The sequence below is a fragment of the Mesoplodon densirostris genome, chromosome 3, assembly GCF_025265405.1.
Source record: "Mesoplodon densirostris isolate mMesDen1 chromosome 3, mMesDen1 primary haplotype, whole genome shotgun sequence".
NCBI classification, from domain to species: Eukaryota; Metazoa; Chordata; class Mammalia; order Artiodactyla; family Ziphiidae; genus Mesoplodon; species Mesoplodon densirostris.
Window position 1 is genome coordinate 162,193,238 of NC_082663.1, and position 23,888 is coordinate 162,217,125.

The 23,888-nt window shown below is 48.1% G+C and overlaps 1 protein-coding gene and 1 non-coding gene across 2 annotated transcripts in view; both read left to right on the forward strand.

The window, feature by feature from the left end:
- Positions 1 to 23,888, forward strand: part of SH3PXD2B (SH3 and PX domains 2B) — a 111,338-nt gene that overhangs the window by 23,082 nt on the left and 64,368 nt on the right. Inside the window, exons 2-3 of the mRNA XM_060094941.1 lie at positions 7,451 to 7,531; positions 21,163 to 21,238. Coding sequence (XP_059950924.1) covers positions 7,451 to 7,531; positions 21,163 to 21,238 — 157 coding nt within the window. The remainder of the gene's footprint in view (positions 1 to 7,450; positions 7,532 to 21,162; positions 21,239 to 23,888) is intronic.
- Positions 7,639 to 7,746, forward strand: LOC132487265 (U6 spliceosomal RNA). The gene has a single exon (XR_009531560.1). It is a non-coding gene; the product is annotated as a U6 spliceosomal RNA (small nuclear RNA).

A 23,888-nucleotide genomic window follows, 5' to 3' on the forward strand; every position in this document is an offset into this window, starting at 1 on the left:
TGCTGTCAGCATTTGCTGTAAAGTGTAGTCGACTTTGTGATGGGGCAGTAGGCGCCAAGGGGACATGCACCAGGGAGACCCAACCTAACATTGGTGGGGCGGGAGCAGTCAGGGAGGACTTTCTGGAGGAGGTCGCACTTGAGCTATGCCCTAGGAGTAGACTTGTAGTCATCCCACATTCTGGATTTATCTGATTGTTTCCTTACGTGTCATTTAGTTTGCTTCTCTCCCTCGTGTACTTCGTATGAAGTGGAACTTAGGTCAAGAGACTTGAGATTCATGTTAAATATTTTGGTGACAATACTTGACAGAAGGTTTTGTATACTTCCTGTTGCATCACCTCAGGGTCTAATTATCCCTCTTATTGGTCATGCTAGGTTTGATCACCTATTACAGTTGTGGTCGCCAGATCTTTCCACTGAAAAGGGACATTTTTCCCTTTGCTGCGAGACTAATCCCTGGGGTGATATCTTCACCCCATATGACTCTTCTTTTCTCCAACAACCTTTCACCTCATGGTTCGGCATCCATCAAGGATCTTTCCAGAGTGGCTGTGCCATCTTGTTTTCCCCCCAGCAATGTCTGAGAGTTCCAGTGGTCCCACATTTTTGTCAGTATTTTTTTTTATCTTAGCCATTCTAATGGATGTGTGGTGATCCTTCATCATGGTTTTAATTTGCCTTTCTCTAATGGCTAATGATGTTGAATATCTTCTCATGCACTTATTTGCCATCCATATATCCTCTTTTTTTAAAAAATAAATTTATTTATTTATTTATTTATTTATTTTTGACTGCACTGGGTCTTCGTTGCTGCACACGGTGTTTCTCTAGTTGTGGCGAGCGGGGGCTACTCTTTGTTGAAGTGTGCGGGCTCTAGGTTCGCAGGCTTCAGTAGTTGTGGCACGTGGGCTCAGCAGTTGTGGCTCGCAGGCTCTAGGTGGAGGCTCAGTAGTTGTGGCACACAGGCTGAGTTGCTCTGTGGCATGTGGGATCTTCCCGGACCAGGGCTTGAACCCGTGTCCCCTGCATTGGCAGGCGGATTCTTAACCGCTGTGCCACCGGGGAGGTCCCCACGTATCCTCTTTGATGAAGTGTCTATTCTGATCTTTTGTCTATCATGTAATTGGGTTGGTTGTTTCCTTACTGTTGAGTTGTGTTTTTTTGTTTTTTTTTTAATATATTCTGGGTATAAGTTCTTCAGATATGCAGCATGTGTTTTGAGGGCTACACCAGGGAGAAAGTTATAAGCGTCACCTCCAGGGAGCATGACATGTACTATGTAAATCTCTGAAGGAAATCTGCTTATTTATTTATTTACTTATTTATTTAAATTGTGATAAAATATGCATAATATAAATTTTACTATTTCAACCTTTTTTTTTTTTTTTTGCGATACGCGGGCCTCTCACTGTTGTGGCCTCTCCCATTGCAGAGAACAGGCTCCGGATGCACAGGCTTAGCGGCCATGGCTCACGGGCCCAGCCACTCCGCAGCATGTGGGATCTTCCCGGACCTGGGCACAAACCCGTGTCCCCTGCATTGGCAGGCGGACTCCCAACCACTGCGCCACCAGGGAAGCCCCATTTCAACCATTTTTAAGTGTACAGTTCAGTAGCGTTAAGTACATTCACATTGTTATGCAGCCATCACCACCATCCATCTCCACAACTCTTCATCTTCCCAAACCCATTAAGCACTAACTCCCCATTCCGCTTTCCCCAGCCTCTGGCAACCACCATTCTACTTTCTGTCTCTATGAATTTAACTACGCTAACTACCTAGTATAAGTGGAATCACACAGTATGTGTCTTCTTGTGACTGGTCTTTTTCATTTAGCATAATGTCCTCAAGGTTCATCCATGTTGTAGCATATGTCAGAATTTCCTTTTTTAAGGCTGAATAATATTACACATTTTGCTTATCCATTCATCTATCAGTGGATGCTTGGGTTGTTTCTGCCTTTTGGCTATTGTGACTAATGCTGCTACGAAAAAGTCTGCTTTTAATTCCTTAACACCAGGCCACTGAGTATTAACTGGGTTTGGGATATAATCCAAAAGCCAAGGTCAGATGTGTTAGGAATGCTTTGGTTGCAAGTAACAAAAACTAACTCATACTGACTTTAAATAAGAAAAAAGGTTTGGGCTTGTGTGTGTGGAATGTCCAGGATGCTGGGTCCAGGGGTTCAAGCAGTGTCACAGGACATGCCACTTTTCTCTCCCTCTGAGCTCTGCTTGCTTCTGTGCTTTCTACGTATTAAATCACGGTGTAGAGTTCTCCCAGCTCGCCACTGCAGTGGGGAAAAGGGTCTCTTTCCTGATCATGCCATCAGAAGTCCCAGAATTGAGTCTCATCATCCTGGCTTGGGTGACGTACCCATCCCTGAACCATTGTTGGGATCAGGGACTGGTAGATTCTGGTTGGCCAGGCTTGGGACACATGATACTCCCTATCACAAAGACTAGGGGAGGGAGAAAGGTGACCCTCCAAGGGAAATCAGGGGCTATTACCAAAAGGAGAGAAGAGGTACCAGATGAGGAGGAATACCGGATACCTGCCATGAGGGAAAAACGAACTGCTGCACAGTTCATGTGTGCCGGGCATTGGCAAAGCCCTATGTACCTTAGTTATTGCAGTGAGTCCTCAGGGGAGATTGTTGTCCTCATTTTAGAGAGGAGGACACTGTGGCCAGAGAGATTGGTACCTTGTGAGTTTCACCCAACAGCAGGGCTGGCATTAGAACCCAGTGCATGGGCTCTTTCACCAGCCCCCAAACCGTGGGCAAGGCCAAAGCCCTACGTTGGGACAATTCTCATCAAAAAGTTAGATCTGTGCCTAAAAATGCAGGCATTGTGCTCAGAGGTTGATTCCAATAAACTAATTAGATCTGCTACAGAGTTCTTGTACCATAGGGACAGAACTTTAAAAATTGTAAACAAGGGCTTCCTTTGTGGCACAGCGGTTAAGAATCCTCCTGCCAATGCAGGGGACATGGGATCGAGCCCTGGTCCAGGAAGATCCCACATGCTACAGAGCAACTAAACCCATGCGCCACAACTACTGAGCCTGTGCTCTAGAGCCTGTGAGCCACAGCTACTGAGCATGTGTGCTACAACTACTGAAGCACGCCTAGAGCCCGTGCTCCACCACAAGAGAAGCCACTGCAACAAGAAGCCCACGCACCGCAACAAAGAGTAGCCCCCGCTTGCTGCAACTAGAGAAAGCCCACATGCAGCAACAAAGACCCAACTCAGCCAAAAATAAATAAATAAATATATATTGAGAGATTGGGATTGACATATATATACTAATATGTATAAAATGGATAACTAATAAGAACCTGCTGTATAAAAAATAAATAAAATTCTAAAATGCTGGATAAATAAAATTTTATAAAAATTAAAAGAAAACTACAAAATATTACTGATAGAAATGAAAGAACACCTAAATAGAGTGACACACCTAAATAAATAAATAAATATAACTAAATAAATAAATTTATCTTTTTAAAATTGTAAACAAGAGCTCAAGAATGAATTATGTAAGCAGAATTTTTTTTTCTGTTTATGGGTGTATGCTTTGGGTTGGTTTTAAAATCTTTGATGATCTTTTATTTTTTTCTTGTTTTTAATCCACATTGGCATTGTCCTTCACAGATAGTCATACAGACTTTGTTTATACATCCCCCAGGATGGGGACCTTTGGTAAGGTATTTTCTGGGACTGCATTTACCCATCTGGAAGGTGGGGCCATTGGGTTGGCTGAGTTCCGTGGTCCCTTTCAGATATGGAAAAGCCCCCTTGCTAGTTTCCCTGCCCCTTTTCAAAACCATTTTCTACACAGCAGCCAGAGGCATATAGATGGATATTTTTTTAAAACATACATTAAATTATGTCAAACGCCTCCTCCCCAGGCCCCTGCACCCCTCAAAACTTCAATAGAATAAAAATCCCTCACCGTGGCCTATAAGCCCTGTAAGACCCTCGTGATGCAGCTGCTGCTCCTCCAGGCCACATCCCCTTCCTTGACAGCTCTGTCCTGCCATAACGGTCTTCCGGTTCCTCAAACATTCCAAGCATTTTCCAGCCTGTGTGTCTTCATTTGTACTTTTAATTCTGTCTGGAATACACTTTCCTCAGCTCTTCCCCAAGCCAGCTCCTCATCCTTCAGGTCTCAGTTCAAAGGCTGCTTCCTCATAGGGACCTTCCCTTCCAAGAACACCCACCGCCACCATCCCCATCCTGCGCTACCACAGCGCAGGGGTCCTTCCTAGCACTTACTGTAACTTAAATTATATACATATTTCCTCATCTGCTGGTTTTTTTTTTTTTTTTTTTTTTTTTTGCTGTACGCGGGCCTCTCACTGCTGTGGCCTCTCCCGTTGCGGAGCACAGGCTCCGGACACACAGGCTCCGCGGCCATGGCTCGCGGGCCCAGCCGCTCCGCGGCACGTGGGATCTTCCGGGATCGGGGCATGAACCCGTGTCCCCTGCATCGGCAGGCGGACTCTCAACCACTGCGCCACCAGGGAAGCCCCCATCTGCTGGTTTATTGCCCATCTTCCCACTGTTCAAGGGCAGGGTCCGAGGCTGTCCTGCTGCTCCTTGTAACCCAGCACCTAGCAGAGGGCCTGGTACACAAGAGGTGTTTAATAAATGTTGTAGAGTGAATGAAGGAACGGGAGCCATTCTAAATTGACATGCTGGAGCCTTGGTTAAGCAGAATTGATGTTTTCTTTCTTTCTCTCTCTCTCTCTCTCTCTCTCTCTCTCTCTCTCTCTTTCTCTCTTTCTTTCTTTCTTTCTCTTCGTTGCTGCACGTGGGCTTTTTTCTAGTTGCGGCTAGTGGAGGCTACTCTTCGTTGCAGTGCGCAGACTTCTCCTTGTGGTGGCTTCTCTTGTTGCAGAGCACGGGCTCTAGGCGCGCGGGCTTCAGTAGTTGTCTCACGCGGGCTCAGTAGTTGTGGCGCACGGGCTTAGTTGCTCCATGGCATGTGGGATCTTCTTGGACGAGGGCTCGAACCCATGTCCCCTGCATTGGCAGGCGGATTTTTAACCACTGCACCACCAGGGATTCCCCTGTTTTCTTTTAAATAAGACTAATGACTATTCAGCTGGCTTTGGAGACAGCTCTTCTTGTCGTAAAATCACTTTTCCAGGGTGACTCTGCCTCCCAAAGGGTGCCCTGCCCTGTCTTTTGGCTCTGAGGTACCCAGGACTAGTGGGTACAAACAAAGCGGGGGAGGCGGGGTACCTGAATCCCTGGTGTTGAAATAGTCTGTCTTTCTGAACTGGGGCCGGGTAGACACTGGGGACTCAGAGTGAAGGGTACTAAGATTTCTTGAACTTTTCCTCTCTGCCAGGCAAGGAGCTCAGAGCTTTACCTCCGATAATCATCACAATTCTATGTAAGATGGGCTCGATGACCCCATTTTACAGATGGAAACTGAGGCCCTGGGGGTTAGGAAATTCCGTGAGTCTAGAGTCCAAATGCCTTCCTTCCTGCCTTGCTTCGCTGAAATGAAATAGATGTTGGATTTAGAGTGGTTGTTCCTGGTGAACCCCTTAGCTGGGCATTCAAGGGCACCTCCCATCTTGTCTTGATTTGTCTTTACGTTTTTTATCTCTTCTCACCTGGAAAATCTTCTCCCATAAGTCCCTGGTGTTCACAATGGGCTCTGGCTGTGGCCCCCCGTAGCTCCTCCTTTTCCTGTTTTGAGTGAAGGTATCCTAGGAAGAACTCATTTGGGAAGAGACTTTGTCTAAAACCACTTTGAAAACCACTGCTGGGCATGGTCCCCGTACTCCCTGAGCTTGTCTTTGCTCCACCATCATCCCTCACCCCCGAAGGTCTCTTCTTTCCTCTCCTGCTGTCTAGATCTACGTGTCCTTCAAGGTACACCATGATGACTTCAAGCTTCAGAGATCTCTCCCACCCCACTTCCTGCATCCATCAGGACTAAATTACATGTGTCAGAAACCCAACTTAAACTGGCTTCAGAAATAATCCCAGAGTGTGGGTGTTGCCCAGGACTTACTGGCTCAGGAAACGGGACAGACAAGGAGTAGATTGAGCTACAGGCAAAGCTGGACCTAAGGGTCAGACTGTGTCATCAGGAATCTACTGATACTGGCCTCATTCTCAGGCAGGCTCCTCCCAAGCGATGGTGAGATGGCCCCCTGGCATCTCCACGTTGCATCCTAACAGCCTAGCAACCTCAAAGAAAGAGAGCTTATCTTTCTCAGGGGTCAGAGCAGAAGTCCCAGGGCTGATTCTTACTGGCTCTGATTGGCCCGGCGTGGGTCATGTGCTCACTCCTCAACCAATCACTGTGGACAGTGGTACCCACCTTGGTGTCTAAGGGACTGTGTTGAGGTAGGGAAGGAGGCTCCCAGGAGAAAAGTCAAGGCTCTCTGGTTGACGGAAAGGTTAATCAGTACCGGGCAAAAAATAAGAGACGTCCACTGCGCACATGTTACTTATCTTCACTTACGCACCTGCTGTCTCTGCAGCTCACCCTCCACTCACAGAGGCAGGGGCCCTGCCTGTGTACCCCCATGGCCTTTTTAACAACACCTAGCCCCTCGTGTTTATACAGCATTTCTCTGTTTCCAGACAGCTTTCACATATGTATATTTTAAGTGTCAGAATTACCCTGTAACCACAGATAATTTGTGCAGGCCAGGAATGGATGTGCTGATCCCTTATCCCCTGAGTATCCAGGCGGTGTCCAGGGCCACCAGAGCCCCCAGCCAGATGCTGTGACCTCCTGCTGCCACCTTGGTTTGCCCGAATTTGTTGTCAATGTATTATTTTCTGTGTGTGTTGTGACCTGTGACAGAGATTGAAAACATGGCCCTGTGGTTTATAAAGTGGCTCTCCAACCTCCGTCTTAATCGAATCCTCACACTATCCTGGGAGGCAGCGGAAACATGCTGTTAACCCAGTTTACAGATGGAGAAACTGTCATGCAGAGGGAAAAGATGACTCAGCCCAGGCCCTAACTGGAGAAAATGGCGTGATGGCTTAGCTTATGAGAAATAGAAGAGAGCTAAGAGCCGCAGGTTGCTGTGCCTTCTGACAAATCAAAGTTTTAAGAATGATGCTGACAAAGTAGCCAGCCCCGTGGCTCTCTGAATTGACTGGGGAGTAAGATATCGTGAAAGTAACAGCATCTCCTGAGATGAGCAGGGTGCTTATGCTTTTTCCTATACTTGATTTCATGTAATCCTTTGCACAGCTCTCAGAGGTGGGGGTATTAGACCCATTTTATTGAAGAGGAAGCTGGGGCTCAGAGAGAGCAAGTGACTCATCCAAGTCATACTGCTGGTCAGGGGCAGAGCTGAGATTCAAACCCAGGTCTTTCTGACTGTGAACTGCTTTGGTCTTGAGTCCTGGAGATGGAAAGACCCCCTTGGTGTTAACGCCTGTCTCCATCCCTCTCTGCAGGTCTACATCATCCGTGTCACGTGGTCCAGCGGCTCCACGGAGGCCATTTATCGGCGCTACAGCAAATTCTTTGATCTCCAGGTAAGGATTTGGGGTCTCCGGTGAGCTGCAAGGTGGGAAAGAGTTTATTTGGACTTACTTTCCACTTTGACTTCAGAGCCACAGTGTTCTTGTTTAAAATGATGTCTGTGCACTCACCTCAGCAGCACATATACTAAAATTGGAATGATGTAGAAAGATTAGCCTGGCCCCTGTGCAGGGGTGACACGCAAATTTGAGGCACGTTCTATATTTTTCAAAAAAGGGTCCATCACTTTGGGGACATAAGTAATGGGCTATATTGCTTTATGCTTTGATATTCAATATTGTCCAAATAAAAGAAAGGCTCCTGTTGACTGCTCTAGAACGGAGGCTAATCTGGAGATCGTTTCTGTTGGCTTTGAAGTGCAGATCTTGAACGTGTGTAATCGTGTTTGCTGGTGAGTTCAGTTGTTGAGTGTGTTCAGACCTCGTGGACCTGTTCTGCTCTCAAGACAGACCCACGTCTGTTGCCTCACCTTGGCCTCCTCTCCCCATCAGGCTCCTTGCTCAGCTCCTAAAATGCCTGCCGTGCTCTGAGGGCACCGTGCTCACCTTCTCCTCTCCTCTCCTCTGAGGCCTTTGCATTAGCTCTTCCTCACCTGGAATACCTCCTGCACCCTCCAGCCCCCTCGTTGTCTCATCTTCTGGGAAGCCTGGTCTGACTTCATTCCCTGGCCAGCGAAGGCCGCCTCTTCTGCACCCCACAGCTCTGCATCCCTCTGTCCTGACTCTGTATTGAAGTCGTCTGCCTGTCCCCCTCTAAACTAGGACTCTCATGGGCAGGAACCACATCTTCATTATCCTCTCTTTCCTTCATGTTTTATTCAAGGACACTGTATGTATCCAGTCAATGTTTGGTGAATGAATGAATGAACGAACGAACAAACGAAGGAATGAACTATAACCCCCCTGAGCACCACCACTCTCACAGGGACCCTATGTGGACAGCTCTGTGTAAGCCCCTCCCCAGGAGGGTAAAAGATCTCTAATCCATGGGTCAGCAGCATTATCCTGACGTCCCCAAAGGCCAGCAACTCAAAGCAAGTGTGTCATGAAAAGTCACAGTGCCTGATATGACGTAACAAAGTTCTTTAGAAAACATAGACCTCAGGAGGAGATGGGAACTTGCCCGGCTTCCTGAATCCATGAGTGTTCCCTGCCACTTGGTGAGGGGCTCACATACCTCACAGGCCAATGTAAGGCCTCATCGAGATGACTGTCTTCTTTCCCTCTGCGTACCAGTTAGGATCCTTTGGTTGCAAGGGACAGAAACCCAACTCAAACTGGCCTAAGTAGATGGGGGAATTTAGGGGCCTGGTGTGACAGAATGTCCTGGGAGAAGGAAACTGGCAGGCTTCAGGTGAAGCTTGATACAGAGTTCTCCTGTGTCCTCTCACCCAGCTTCTTCCTCTTGTTCTGAATTCCCAGTTCCCTGATGTTGGCTTTATCCTCAGATCCCACATGGTTGCAAAATGCTCTGGGCTCACACTTAGCAGGAAAGAGTGAAAGGTCACTTTGCAGGAGTGCCAGCAAACACAGTGTTGTGTTTCATAGGCTCATCTCGAAGCCAGTCAGTATGGCTGAGCAATGCGATGGCCAGTGGGCTTATCCGGTCCCTGCTCTGCCCCTCAGTCAGGGGGGTGGGGACTGAGACCTGGAGAGAACAGCTGTGATCCGATGTAGAGACGGCATTGTGGGGACATCAGGAGACAGCCCGGGTCCTCCACACACCAGTCTGTCTTTCTGCCTTCCATGTTCTCTCTGGAGGTGATATTAACCACCGTCATCCTTGGTTGAACAGACCTAATCTGTTCCTAAAAATGTCAAATAGAGAATTTTCAGAGCCTGTGCTCCAATATTTTATTTTATTTATTTATTTTTATTTTTATTTATTTATTTTTTTTTTGCGGTATGCGGGTCTCTCACTTTCGTGGCCTCTCCAGTTGTGGAGCACAGGCTCCGGACGCGCAGGCTCAGCGGCCATGGCTCACGGGCCCAGCCGCTCCACGGCATGTGGGATCTTCCCGGACCGGGGCACGAACCCGTGTCCCCTGCATTGGCAGGCGGACTCTCAACCACTGCGCCACCAGGGAAGCCCTGGGCTATATTTTAAAAGGGGGAGGGGAGATAATAATGTGCCCCTAACCTGTTTTCCCCAGTATCACCAAACAATCTACATTATAAATTGCCAAGAGTCATTGCATACTGGACAGCAGTTGACACCAGTTACGTAATTACTTAATATGTAATGAACTCATAAGTGACGTTTTGTGTTCACTATGCAACAAACCAAACAGTATCATATACAAATGATATTTTTCTTCTGGTCCGCAGCAAACATGTACCAAATGTCAATACCCAAAGAGGCTCTATGTTAAAGATGTTAAGATACCATCTAAAAGGGACTTGGCAGGAGCAGACACGGGCATGGGCGGGGGAAGGGCTGACCCTGGAGGAAAGGCAGGAAAGATGATAGCAGTAACGCCAACACCTCCGAACGTGGTCCTGCATGAGAAAGACAGAGATCCATACCCTCTTGCTCAGACGCAAGAGTGATTTATGTAGATCCATTTCGGCAGGTCTTTAGAACGTGGGTATTGGGTAAATATTTTTGCAAGTTGCTAGACTGATTTTTCATGCACCGAGGGTCTATGTTACAGGGGCAGTGGTGCTACCTATATTTTTGCTTTCCAAGGCCTCTTGCCTGCCTGATGCTTCCAAGAAGGAACAGGGGGGACAGAGATGAGTGACATGGGTGATTGCTAGCCTAGGGATTATTGGCATCCACAGAGCAGACACCCACTCAGCTAGCTTAGGCAGAGAGAAGTGGGGGTGGACTGATGAGAGGATGCCAGTGTGCCCCCATGGAAACCAGAGCCAGGAGTACAGCCGGCCTCACAGGGGCCCGGCACCAGCAACAGAATGACCCACCGGACGCCTGGCAGCTCCCGGGCCGTGTGTCACGTGGCCACAAGCTCTCCCATCGAACCTGCTCCCTTTCCCGCCAGCCCCTCTGGACCAGCTTCTTCCACTGGCCCGTTGGCCTGCATCCCCCAGGCAGCACCTTCAGTCCCCAAGTTGAAGTGCCCTTCCCTGTGTCGAGGCACTGGAGTTGGTGGGTTCAGCTCCAGTCTCTGGGAGAGAGCATCTGAGTGTCAGCATCCTGGGTCAGAGTCCACCCCACCCCCCCGCCCCCGAGCCTGCTAGCTGTGGCCAGAGGGGTGGGGCGGGTGGGAGAGCATCATCTAGAGGAGGAGGTTCAGTGAGAAGAGGGTTGGGGGGAGGCCCTGGTGGCGCGGACGGAAATGTCCACTGCTGCCCTTGGCAGCCTATGGGCCAGGCAGCGTGTGGGGAACTTGACTGTGTTACCGAGTTCCATATTCCAGCCTCGCCCAGGGCTTCAGACCTTGACTTCTGGGGTTGGGCAAACGTGGGTTCCCTCACATCTCAGCTTTGCCTTTTCAGGTCTCAGCGCAGTGTCACCGCTGTTTGTTCCTGAGCCTCAGTTTCCCCATCCACATACTGTATTAAGAATGCAAGCACTTTGCTCCCATCTGTTGTGACAGTCCAGTCAGTTGTGCCTTGCTCAGTAAGCGTTAGGTGTCATCTGCTGTCACTCTGCTCCCATGGGATCTGCCCAAGGTGACATTGTTTGGGAACGTTTTTGAGCCAGGGTTGGATCACAAGGCATCCTGGTCTGAAGCCTGCATTCCCTCCTCTCTCCTATTCTAACTCAACTTTCTTATTTCTACCAGAACTTAAAAGTGAGGTTTCCTTCCCTCCAACCCCAGCATAATTAGTAAGAATTGGAGGTTTGCTGCAACATAAATAGCTGCCTTAGACTCCCCTCCTGTAACAAAGTCTTCTAAAGACAGGGCTTAAGCCAGCTTTAAAGAGTCCCAGATGGGCAACTGGAGTGGGAGAGTCCTGGAATTCCAGAGGGTCCTGCTGTCCTGGAAATCGCCTGCCCCACCCTCCAGCCCCACACCTGAGAGAGGGAAGCTGGAAGAGGGCTGATCCCAAGGACCAGGCAAGGAGGCTGGCCCGTGTGGGGCCGCGACACCCTGAAGTTGGATGATTTCATGATTCCCCCCTCCCCTCCCTCCCTGTCTGGCGAGTAGCCTTGGCTTTTGCAGCAGTAACTTGGCTCAGAGTATGGGGAGGGTCAAGCTTTCGTGGAGGAACAGCTCGGCCAGTGTGGCGTAATGGAAACAGCAGACGACTCAGTCAGGAGACTTGGGGCCCAGCCCCCTGTTCTGTGTGGCCATGGGCACACCCCTTAACCCCTCTGTGCCTGATTGTGATTTCTTCATCGGTAACATGGGGGTGATGATAAGGAAACAGCTGGCATTCCTGAGGTACTGCCTGCTCAGCATCAAGATGTAGTGACTCATTTAATCCTCATGTCAAGCTTATCAAATGATACAAATGGAGAAACCCAGGCTCAGAAAGGTTAAGTCATTTGCCCAAGGCCACACAGCCGATGAGCATTAGAACTCAGATTTGAAGCTGGGCAGGCAACACCAGGGTCCACAGTCTTGGTCACTCTGCTGTGCAGTGCTGCTCTTACAAGTGGCTACTTCACAAGGCTCCGTTGGAGTTAAAAGTGATGGTGTGTGTTCAGAAGAGGCAAATCCATAGAGACAGAAAGCAGATAAGTGGTTGCCAGGAGCTGGGGGGAGGGAGAAAGGAGAAGAGACTGTTAATGGGAATTGGGTGTCTTTTTAGGGTGATGAAAATGTTCTGGAATTAGATAGTGGTCATGGTTGCACAACCTTGGGAATATACTAAAACACACTGAATTGAACACTTTAAAAGGGTGCATTTTATGGTATGTGAAGTATATCTCAATTTCTTTTGGTAAAATAGTGATGACGTGTGTGAGAGCAGTTTTTGGGCTGTCGAGCCCTGAGCTAATGTCAGCTGTTGGGATTATTGATAGGTGTGGGTTGCTGCTAGGAATTGGCATGAAGATTAGAGCAGGCGGTGATGCCAGTTTAATAGAGTGGTTAAGACCCTGGGCTTTTATCCAAATGCTGCCACTTCCTGGCCATGAGACCTTGTTGTAGTCAGAAGTGTTTTAGTTGCAGATGACAGAAACCCAGTCCATATGGATTATTCGAAAATTACATTGATTAGCTAAATGGAGCTGAGAAGACTAAGGGTACTTGGCTTCAGGTATGGCTGGATCTAGGGGCCACAGGGTCAACCAGGACCTGCCTTTCTCCACTTCTTGGTCTCCTCTGTGTCCAGGCAGGGTGTTGTCTGGTATGGTGGCAGCCACAGCTCCCTGCTGTATCCAGTGGTCAGCTCAGTGACTTCACGGAAAAAGAGAACACCCCAACGGTTTCAGCACAAGTCTCATTGGTTCATCTTGGGTAATGGCCAGGCCAGTCAGGGCCGGCCCAGGAACTGGAGTAGAATCAGCATCACATCCATGCTGACTAATAGAGGAGTAGGAGATTCCCCAGAGGAAATCAGAGACGTGCTGCCAAAGAAGGGAAAATAACCTGTAGATGACAAAAAAAGTCAATGTCCCCTCTGGTGGGGGCAGGACACTCAGGCAGAGGAAACAGTCTGCAGAGAGGCCGCTGGGGTAGAAGGAAGGAGCATGACTCAGGCTCCTTCATGGGAAGAGAAACTCACAGTCACCAGCAAGAAGGTCCCCTTTCTGACAGATCACCTTCTGATACGATTTCCCAACTCCCTTGTCTTAGGAAAGCTGGACTCTGATAGTCAGGCCCACCCCTACTGGTTAACATCTGGCAACGTGTCTCACTCACGTGAGGGCACAGGCGGTAGAGCCCTGGGCTTGGAGTGGGAAGACCTGGCGTCAGGTCCCAGCCCTCTGTCTCACTGGCTGTGTGGCCTTGGGCAGGGCCCCCAGGCTCTCTGAACCTCCCTTTCCGCCCTCATCTGGGCACACTCTGGAGAGTCCATCAGAGTGTAACAGAGGGAGCTGGCCTCCGAACAGGGCACTGGGCGGGGACAGGAATGCCTGGAGAGCTGAGGGCAGCGCCTAGCGGAAATGTGGTTGGTTGAGTGATGTCATAACAATATCGGCGACTGTTTACTAAAACGCACTAGATGTCCATTTATACGCCATCTCATTTAGTCCTCAGTTAGAAGCCTGAAGTCAGTGTTGTGTCCACGTCACAGAAGGGGGAAGGGAAGCTCAGAGCGGCAGAGTCGCGTGCCTAAAAAGGAGCATGGCTGGACTCGGGCCCAGGCGTGGGTGAGTCTGAAGCCTGTGCTCCTGCCTCCTGAAGGTCCAGGATTGCCTTCGAATCTGTCTACTCTTAGAGTTCTGTCCTCTGAAGACAGCTGCCCTCTGAAGGCCCATTCGGCACCTCCCTGTGAGATGCAGGCATAGTCTATCCTGCAGAGGACTGCTCTGAGCAGAACACGAGCCCTGCACAGACACGCCTCGGATGTGTGACGGGTCCACTTTACCCTGTGCCATGTGACCTTTGCCCTCTGAGTGTTCCCACTAGTTCATTGCATCCCCCAGGCCAAGGGTCATGGTCATCCCTGGAGCCAGGGCTTCCCTCACAGAGGGCACAGTGAAATGTTTGCAAGTGTTCAAAGAGTGTCCCCTGTGCCAGCCAGGGAACTCAGGCAGGGCTTGCTTCCTGGAGGAGGTGACATCTGAGCAGGGTCTTGATAATGAGTAAGGAGTTGCCCCACTGACAGGATGGGGGAGGGCATCCCACACAGAGGAAACCATGTGTGCAAAGGTGCAGAAGTGTGAGAGAGCAGGACTGTGAGCTGGGCATCTTGCAGAATTCCGACAGCGGGGGTGGCGCGAGGGGGATGCACAGAGCCAGCTGGGTCACCCTGCCCGGCAGGGAGTTCTCGAGAGAAGCAGCAATGACATGTGTCCTGTAAGCAGGAACACTCCATGCTTAGGGGGCTGCTTCCAGGCACGGGGGCTTTCCGGGGGATCCGTTTCCCAAATGCAGCACATCATAGAGCTGAAGGCAAGCCGGAGGCGGCATCTTGATCTGTGCCTTTGTTTTTCCCCAGGGAAGGGAACCGCGGAGACAGGAGAGGCTGTCCCAGGTCACACAGCAAACATCATTTGTTTCCAGTTTCTGTTGAGATAGAACTGGCCTGTCCCCCTTCTGAGAGTTTCGTAGCCCCAGGTGCACTTAATGAGCTTTGGAGACTGTCTGCCCAGAAGCCCCCAGGCTCCACCGCAAAAGCCAAGGGGAAGGGAGTGTTTTCTCCCGTCTTTTCTGGGAGCAGGTGTAGGAGGGCTGAAGTTCTCACTCCCTAGGCGGGCCTTGCCCAGCTGGGAAGACATCCCAGCGAGCTCCTAGTCAACAGCTGGCCTAGGATTCCACCAACCATCTATACCCAAATACTGCCTTTGCTGGACCCTGAGACACACTCTTTTCCCCAGACATTGTCTTCTGAAATTGGGGTGTGCCTCCCGCATGTTTTATATGCTTAATGGAATATTTGTTCCCTTCCATCTGAAAAGCCATTGCCATATTGATGGTATAGAGCTGAGAAAATATGGTAGCTGCCTTTTTTCCCACACAGCACAGTCATCCCTTGGTATCCCTGGGGGAATTGGTTCTAGCACCACCCCCTTCACGCCCCCCACCCAACAGGTCCCAAAATCTGACGATGCTCAAGTCCCTCATGTTAAATGGCATAGTATTTGCTTGTATCATCCTCCTGTATACTTTAAATCATCTCTAGATTACTTATAATACCTAATACGATATAAGTGCTATGTAAATACAAGGTAAATGCTATGTAAATAGTTGCCAGCCATGGCAGAATCAAGTTTTGCTTTTTTGGAACTTTCTGGAAGTTCCTCCCCCCCGAATATTTTTGATCTGCCATTGGTTGAATCTGCAGATATGGAACCCAAGGATATGGAGGGGCCAACTGCAATTCTTTATTTGGAAAACAGAAAGAGGCAAGGTGTGTTGGTCAGTTGCATCTAAGGCCCAATGCAGGTCCTGTTGCCGCCACCTGGAACATCATTTCTCCTCTCCTAGACAATGGCTGACCAAACCAGTTAACCACTTTTTCATTCATTTGTTCATCCATTGATTCATTCATTCTTTGCATAAATATATCCCAAGTGCCTACCACGTACCAGTGAGGGGGGCAGGGCAGGCCACAGGGCAGCCCAGTAAGGGGGTCGGGCTGAGAACATGCTGCCCTGACTGAGAGGGACAGCGAGGAGGAAAGAAGTGGACGGACAAGGAGGGGCGGCAGGCTCCAAGGGGCGTGTCCAGGGGCGTGCCGACATTTAGACAGAGCAGCTCATCCAGGGGACAGAGTCCCCAGAGACAGCCAGCCACGTGCTGTAGAGCAGGCCCAGGTATGTTGTCGGGTCCTGCTCCGAGAACCACACGACTCCCCTCGAGCCTGCAGCTGCCCACGATGGTCACCCCGGCCCTTCTGCACTGCCTGCTCTTGCTCTTCTGGGACGCGAGGCCTTTGTCATAGTGAGGGAGTAAACCCCTCCCAAGTCCAGTCTGCCGCTAACACAAACCACGTGTGGACCTCCACGCCAGCCTCCACGGTATTTTCCTTGGACAGCCTGTCTCCTCTCCCTCCACCACAAGCTGTGTCTTAAAAACTGCTGATGGAGGGTTCTCTCGTTCCCCTTGTGATGTGGCAGCTTGACGTGGCTCCCCCTCCCTTCCTGCCCCCCAAGACTGACTCACTTGCCTCCTCAATTTTCAGTCCTCCGTACCCTCAGCCCAACTTCCTTTTATTATCTGGGGGGAGGGGTGTGGACTTTCCAGTTTCCAAAGATACTGTCTGCAGTTGGACTTTGCCCGGCATGCCTCTGGTCCTGCTGCTGCAGACATCCCGGGTCTGGGGGTCCCTACAGAGGGTCTGGAATGCCACCCATGTCTGTTTCAAAGCCTGTGAGTGCCAAGTGTGACAGTTCCCTGGATAGAAGCAGCTTGTGGCCTGTGAACCCAGACACACTAAGACCAAAAACAAAATAGCTCGCAGGCCTCTGATCACCTGTCCTTGCGAATAGCAGTCATACAGATTGCAGTTACCATTGACGGGATGATAAAATGAAATAAAGCTAGATATGGCTAAAAGAGGAGAATGAGTCCAGCCCTGTGCCACTAGTCACGTGAGGCTATTTAAATGTAAATTTAGGTTAATTAAAATTAAATAAAATTAAAACTTCAGCTCCTCGGTCGCAGGAGCAACATTTCAAGTGCTCAGTAGCCATCCAAGGGCTGGTGGCTGCCATAAGGGACAGCACAGATATAGAACATCTCCATCATCGTAGAAAGTTCTATTGGAAAGCCCAGCTCTGGCCACTGAGGAGACCTGGGTAGTCGGAGGAATTTTACCAACCTTAAAACACAGCCTCATTGTGGAATATTATTCAGCCTTAAAAAGGAAGGAACTTCCAGCACATGTTATGAAACGGGTGAACCTTGAAGACATTATTCTAAGTGAAATAAGCCATACACGAAGGACAAATACTTATATGCAGTGCCAAGAATAGTCAGATTTATAGAGATAGAAAGTAGGATGGTGGTTGCCAAGGGCTGGAGGAGAGGAATGGGGAGTTAGTGTTTAATGGATATAGAGTTTCAGTGTGGGATGATGTAGAGGTTCTGGAGATGGAGGGTGGTGGTGGCTGCACAACTATGTACTTAATGCCGCTAAATTACACACTTAAAATGGTTGAAATGATCGATTTTATGTTATGTATACTCAACACAAAAACACACACACAGTCTCATTAAATACTGAAAATTTTCCCCAAATAATTCTCAGAATAACATGCATTGTGGGCAGAGTGCAAGGAGAGGGCATTTCTTGTTAAGCACCCAGTGCATCCCCACATACAGTTCACATACAACATTCATTTACACAACCACCCTGCCCGGCAGGCTGTGTCTGTCATTCTGCAAGTGGTGAATCAGACTCATCAGGCGAGGTCTCTCGCCAGGGACACACAGCTGGCCTGAGGAATCATTAGGATTAAACCCCAGGGCTGTCTGGTCCCCAGGGGTGATGTCTGTGGTTAGAGTTTGCAACGTTAAACCCACGTCTGCTGCCTCCAATTAATAACACTTGGGGGACACTTCAGCTCTTTGAGCTCCGCCTATTTGGATAGAAGCAAGTGAGGACACAGGATGAGAGAGTGAGTAACTCTTAAGACAGAGCTGTGAAGACCACAGGGAAATACAGTGCTGGGCAGGGCTTCTTTAGCCAGTGTGTGCACATTCAGATAGGGGCTCAGCAGGAACCTGGGAGAGCCCATATAAGCGTGGTACAGTGGACAGATTACTGGGGTATACCTTTAAAAAAAACTAGTTCCCCTGAATGGTGTTCCAACATTGTCTTCACAAATAAAACCGAGAAGGAAAAAAAAAAAAGATAGTGTTAGGCCAAACCTATAAATCTCTAAAAAGGTGCTGCAGCTAAGATTGATTATCACCCTGCTTTTAAAAAAGAAGCATGCTGTTTGCCTGTGCATGGAATAGGAAACTTAGCTGGTCTCAGGCTGATTTTTCATGTTCATGTGACACTCCGAAGCTGCCTAAGAGAGTGATCTTAGGGGAAAAGAATGGGATTTAGATTAAGATACTTGAACTGGCTGGACCACCACTTAGCTGTGTGACCTCAAGCAGTTCATTGTGTCCTGCTCCCCAGTTTCGCCATCTGTGACATGGGAGTTGTTCATTGCTTTCACAGGATTATTATGAAGGACAGATAAAATCATATGTCTGAAAAGGATTAACTGTAAACAGTCAAACCAGTTAGTAGTGGTTACTAATTATTCTTTAATATTAGTAATGTGAATATTATTAATCGGAGGTACTCAGCAAACATGTGAAGCTGCCCCCACCCCCAGATTTCACTCAGGTGCATTCATTAGTCTAGCCAATTTTTATTGAGTGCCTACTGTGTACCAGCATTGAAAAGCTCCTGGATTGAAAAAGGAAGCCTCCCTTTCCAGCAACGCCCAGTGTGACCTCACCAGCTGCTAAATGATGGTGAACCAAGCATTTCCCCATCACCGCACAGCACAGAATAGGGGCCAATTGGAAATCACAAATAAAACCACAGCCTCATGGGCAGCCCTTTAGGGTTGCCAGCCAAGCTGAGTCTGACCCTCCTACGCAGGGGTGTCACATAAAACAGTGCTAAGGAGGCAGGGAGCTCCAGCCTGGATAAATGGCCCTGTTCCCTGAGCGCTGGGGAGCAATCCTTTTTAATTGCCTTGGTAGCATCTCAGAGGCGGGTGATGCAATGGCAGAGAAGCCGTGGGCTTCTGTCTCTGGCCCTGCCCCTTGCTGGCTGCAGGCCCATGGCAGATTTCTTCACTCCTCTGGACTTCAGTTCCCTGGATAATAATGTCCACCTTGAATGGGGTATTCTGCAGATTTCGTGAGAGGATATGTCTAAAGAATCTAACCCGTGCTTGGCATGTAAACTTATTTTTCTTCTCTCCCACTTCAGGTCTCTCCTCCCTCCCCCTACACTATAGCTGTGCTTACTTCTCCAAGCTATTCGAAGCTGCTTTTATGCTGCTATCAGAGGGATACATCTTTTTTTTTTAATTGAAGTATAGCTGATTTACAATGTTATGTTAGTTTTAGATGTATAACATAGTGATTCAGTATTTTTGTAGGTTATACTCCACTATAGCTTATTACAAGGTAATGGATATAATTCCCTGTGCTGTACAGTATATCCTTGTTACTTATCTATTTTATACATAGTAGTTACTGTCTGTTAATCCTATACCCCTAATTTGTCACTCCTCCCTTCCCTTTCGCCTTTGGTAACTACAAGTTTGTTTTCTATGTCTGTGAGTCTGTTTCTGTTTTGCGTAAACATTCATTTGTATTATTTTTTAGATTCCACATATAAGTGATATCATATAGTATTTGTCTTTCTATGACTTACTTCACTAAGCATAATAATCTCTAGGTGCATCCATGTTGCTGCAGATGGCAGAATTTCATTCTTTATGGCTGAGTAATATTCCATTGTATGTATGTATGTGTGTGTGTATACATATATGTGTATACACACACACACACCACATCTTTTTTTTTTCCTCTCATGAATTTGTTTTTATTTGTTTTTATTTTTATTGCTTCTTAATCCAGTTGATGGGCATTTGGATTGCTTCCATGTCTTTGCTATTGTAAATAGTGCTGCTGTGAACGTTGGGGTACATGTATCTTCTTCAATATATATCCAGGAGTGGGATTGCTGGATCATATGGTAGTTCTATTTTTAGATTCTTGAGGAACCTCCATACTGTTTTCCATGGTGGCTGCATCAATTTACATTCCCACCAACAGTGCACAAGGGTTCCCTTTTCTCCACATCCAGAGGGACACATCTTGAGTGCCAGAGTGACTTTCTCCTTGAGGTAAAATGATGGGCAGGCCTCTCACATTCAGCCATCACTCCAGGAGGCTCAGGACTCCCTTTTCTTCTGCTTGAATCCTGGGCCCATATACTAATCAGGATGGGTTACGATATGCTGCTATGACAACTAGCCTCACTGTACACAGGGTTTATTTCTCACTAGGGCTAGATGTCCATCAGAGATCGTTGGGGGCTCTGGACCCTTACTGGCAGAGAAGCCACACTCTGGAGCATGGCCATCACGTGGCAGATGGAAATGAAGAGTGGTGAATCAAGCACCACTCTTAACTCTTCCATCCCAAAGTGAGCCATGTCTCTCCTGCTCACATTTAATTGGCCACATCCCACTTCAAGGGGGTGGGGACATACAAATCTACCAAGCGCTCAGAAGAAGAACCAGAAATCTGGTGACAGCATTAATGACCACATAGCCCAGGTTTAATCTGTAAAGCCATGTTGGCAGTTGGTATCATTACGGCCAACTAAGGATGAGGCCCGAGGTATGTCACTTCCCCCGACCGCAAGTAGCAGATCCTGGTGACTTTGTATATCCAGTCAGCTACTTCACATTTTTTCCTTAAAATGTCAGAGAGGCATTTATTGTTATCAGAAAACATGAAAGATTTTCGTTTTGGGGCCCCATCCCTGTGCTTCCTCTAGCCCCACAGCAAGCCTGCACCTACCTCTCTAGATGCTTCCTACACCACCCTGCAATGACCATTTTACTTTTCAGTCTCTCTCTTGACACTGAATCTTTTCATCGCTGCACCCCATGTGCCTGACACAGAGCCAGGCATGGAGCTGAGCCAGCCTGGGGAATTCTTAGTGGGGCAGGGGAGTGTCATGATCTCGCAGGTATAGAACTAACCAGGTTAATTGAGTCTCCATAGTTTGTTCCTGAACACAGCCTGGCAGTTCTTAGGAAACAGGATAACCTGCCGTCTGTGGAATTCTGGGGGCTCTGGGGGTGTTGTTCACGCTTCAGGTCCTGTGGCTGGAGTGCCTGGGGAAACTGAGAATGGACTCTCCCAGCTCTGAGCCTTCACTAGTCTGGCAGCTGTGGACCTAGAGAACTGTTTGCATGGATATCCTGGGTCCAGTTGACACTGCCTTCCCCACTAGTTTGGAAAGCTGAACAAAGTGAGCTTTTATATATCGAATCACACAGTTCACATAATTCCTTTAAAACATCAGAGATGCATTTATCATATTTTTTTGTTATTCTCCCCATTTAGATGCAGATGTTGGACAAATTTCCCATGGAAGGAGGACAGAAGGACCCCAAACAGCGGATTATTCCCTTTCTTCCGGGTAAGTGAGACACATGCTCTCAGATGGGGCCTCTGGGCTCCCAACACAGCTCTCAGATCTCTCCCCTCCTCCTCCTTGAGGCATTGTCCCAGTGACCAGACCTTAGTCATTTGTTGAAATCAGTGCCTAAGAATATGGGCTTTGGAGTTAGATGCTATGCTGTTTACCAGCTGCTTGACCTTAGGCAAGACACTTCACTTCTGGGATCCTTGGTTTCTCCCATCTCTAAAATGAGAATAATTCAAGGTCATACAGTTTGTGTAGTGAGTGGCATCTATTATAATGGCTACTGTATTTGTTTTCTTTCTTTCTTTTTTATAAATTGGGATATAGTTGTTTTAGTTTCTACCGTACAACAAAGTGGAGTTCCTGTGCTATACAGCAGGTTATTAGTTATCTATTTTATGCATGTTAGTGTATATATGTCAATCCCAATCTCCCAATTCATCCCAGCCACCCCCCACCCCCTGTATTTGTTTTCTGTTGTGCATAACAAATTACCACCCATTTAGCAGCTTAAAACGGTACCCATTTATTATTTCACAGCTCTGTTGGTTGGAAGTCCAGACAGGCTCAGCTGGGTTCTCTGTTTAGGGTCTTAAAAGACCGAAGTCAAGATCTTGGCTGGACTGGGCACTTACCTGGAGGTTCTGGGGAAGAGTCTACTTCCAACCTCATTCAGGCTGTTGACAGAATTCAGTTCCTTGCAGCTGTAGAACAGAGATACCTGTTTCCTTCCTGGCTGTCTGTTGGGGACCCCCCTCAGCTTCCAGAAGCTACCTGTATTCCTCATCCATCTTCAAGCTGGCAACAGGACACTGAATCTCTCTCCTGTGCTTGGAATCTCTGACTTCCCCTCCTGCCACCAGCTGGAGAAAGCTGTCTGCTTTTAAAGGCTCCTGTGATTACCTTGTACCCCCTTGGCTAATCCAGGATAATCTCCCTCTCTTGAAATGAATGGAGGCATATCATATAACATGATCCCAGGAGTGAGATTCCATTGTATTCACAGGCTCTGAGATTAAGGTGGGACATCTTTGGGGAGCCGTTTAAGAAATTCTGCCTGCCTGCATACCCGCCTGAGTGGGCCAAGCACCTTCTGAGTGTCAGGCACTGTGGAGGAGTTAATGCAACCATGGCTGGTCCCTGCTCTCAAGACATTCAGTTTCCCTTTCCCCCCGAAAAAAATTCTTACCAAAGGAATAACATCAAGGCTTCAACTCAAAAAACTGGTTACCCAAACCAATGTTATAGCTTCAAGTAATAATAGCTACCATTTATTAGATCTCTACTGTGGGCCAGGAGCTGGGCTAAGTGCTTTACATTCATTAGCTTGTTTAATCCTTAGAACAATCCTGTAGGGCAGCCATTACTATGCCCATTTCACAGATGAGGAAATTGAGGCTCCGAGAAATTATAATCACTTGCATAAATGGCAGAGCTGGGATTCAGTCACAGGTATGGCAGGCTCAGAATTCATGCCCAAAGTCAGACAGCCCAGATTCAAATCCCAGTGCCCCTAATCATCTACTTTGTTCCCTTGGGTAAATTACTTAAGTGCATGGAGTTTCATTTCTACATTTGCACATTGGAAATCATAATGGTACTTAAATGATAGAGTTGTTAGGAGGATTAGGTAAGTGCCTGGTATGTAACTAGCAGCAATTCAGCACTTAGTAGTATATTTATGTACAGGTAATCGGCAAATTGACAATCACCCTAAATCACAAATGTTTAGAGCTGGCCAGCCCTTTAAATCTTTTTCGTAATGCAGACAAGGGGGCAGGCACTGAGATGGATCACCCAGGAGCCCATTCTCCCCTCCCCCACTCCAGGATCAGCACATCAGTGTGTTCTTCTGGATATTGTCATCATTGAGTGAGTTTAGAGACGGGGTAGATGTATTTGCCAGGCCCCCATTTACTGGGAGATCATTTACCTAAAAAAACCTAATGTTTTTAGTTCTTCCATGGGGAGAGAACACTGGAATTTTTTTCCTTATTGGAGGAAAGCCGGTATGCCAGCTGCAGTAGCCACATCTCAGCACCCAAAGCATGTGCTTTGGAGTTCAACAGGCCCAGTCCTGTGACCTCAAGCATATGACATCTCCCCCGCACCTTTGAGCCTCAGTTTCTCATGTGTAAAATGGGACAGTGACCCCTGCTTCACAGGCTTCTCTCCCTGGCACATAGAAGGTTCTCAGTAAAGGCAGAAACAGGGTCCTGGGACATTCCTTTGGAATTTTTGGGCCTTTCATATCTTGGAGTCCTACTTAAATGATCAATCTGGATATTTAAGTTGAAATGGGCTCTAAATGTATATTTTTCTTCAAGGAAAAAAAGGAAAGCAGTGAGTTATAACTCTTTGCTGGTGAAAGGCAAAACCAGCTCTGGAAAAACTTCCCAGGACAGGGAAGAACTGGAGCCCACCCCCTCCCCAGTCCCTGAAAGCTTTCGTGGTTACGTAATCCTTTTCCACCCACGAATTCATGAAAATGCTGTTCTCAGGGACTTGGCTCCGTTGTCCCTGCTCAGGACACCCACTTGTAGCTTGGAGAGGCCCTGTTGGGCCCTAAGACCCCTGGAGCATCCCTTCCCAGCCCACCTCTTAGCTTTTCCTTGGGGCCGAGGCCAAGGGCAGGGACGGGTGG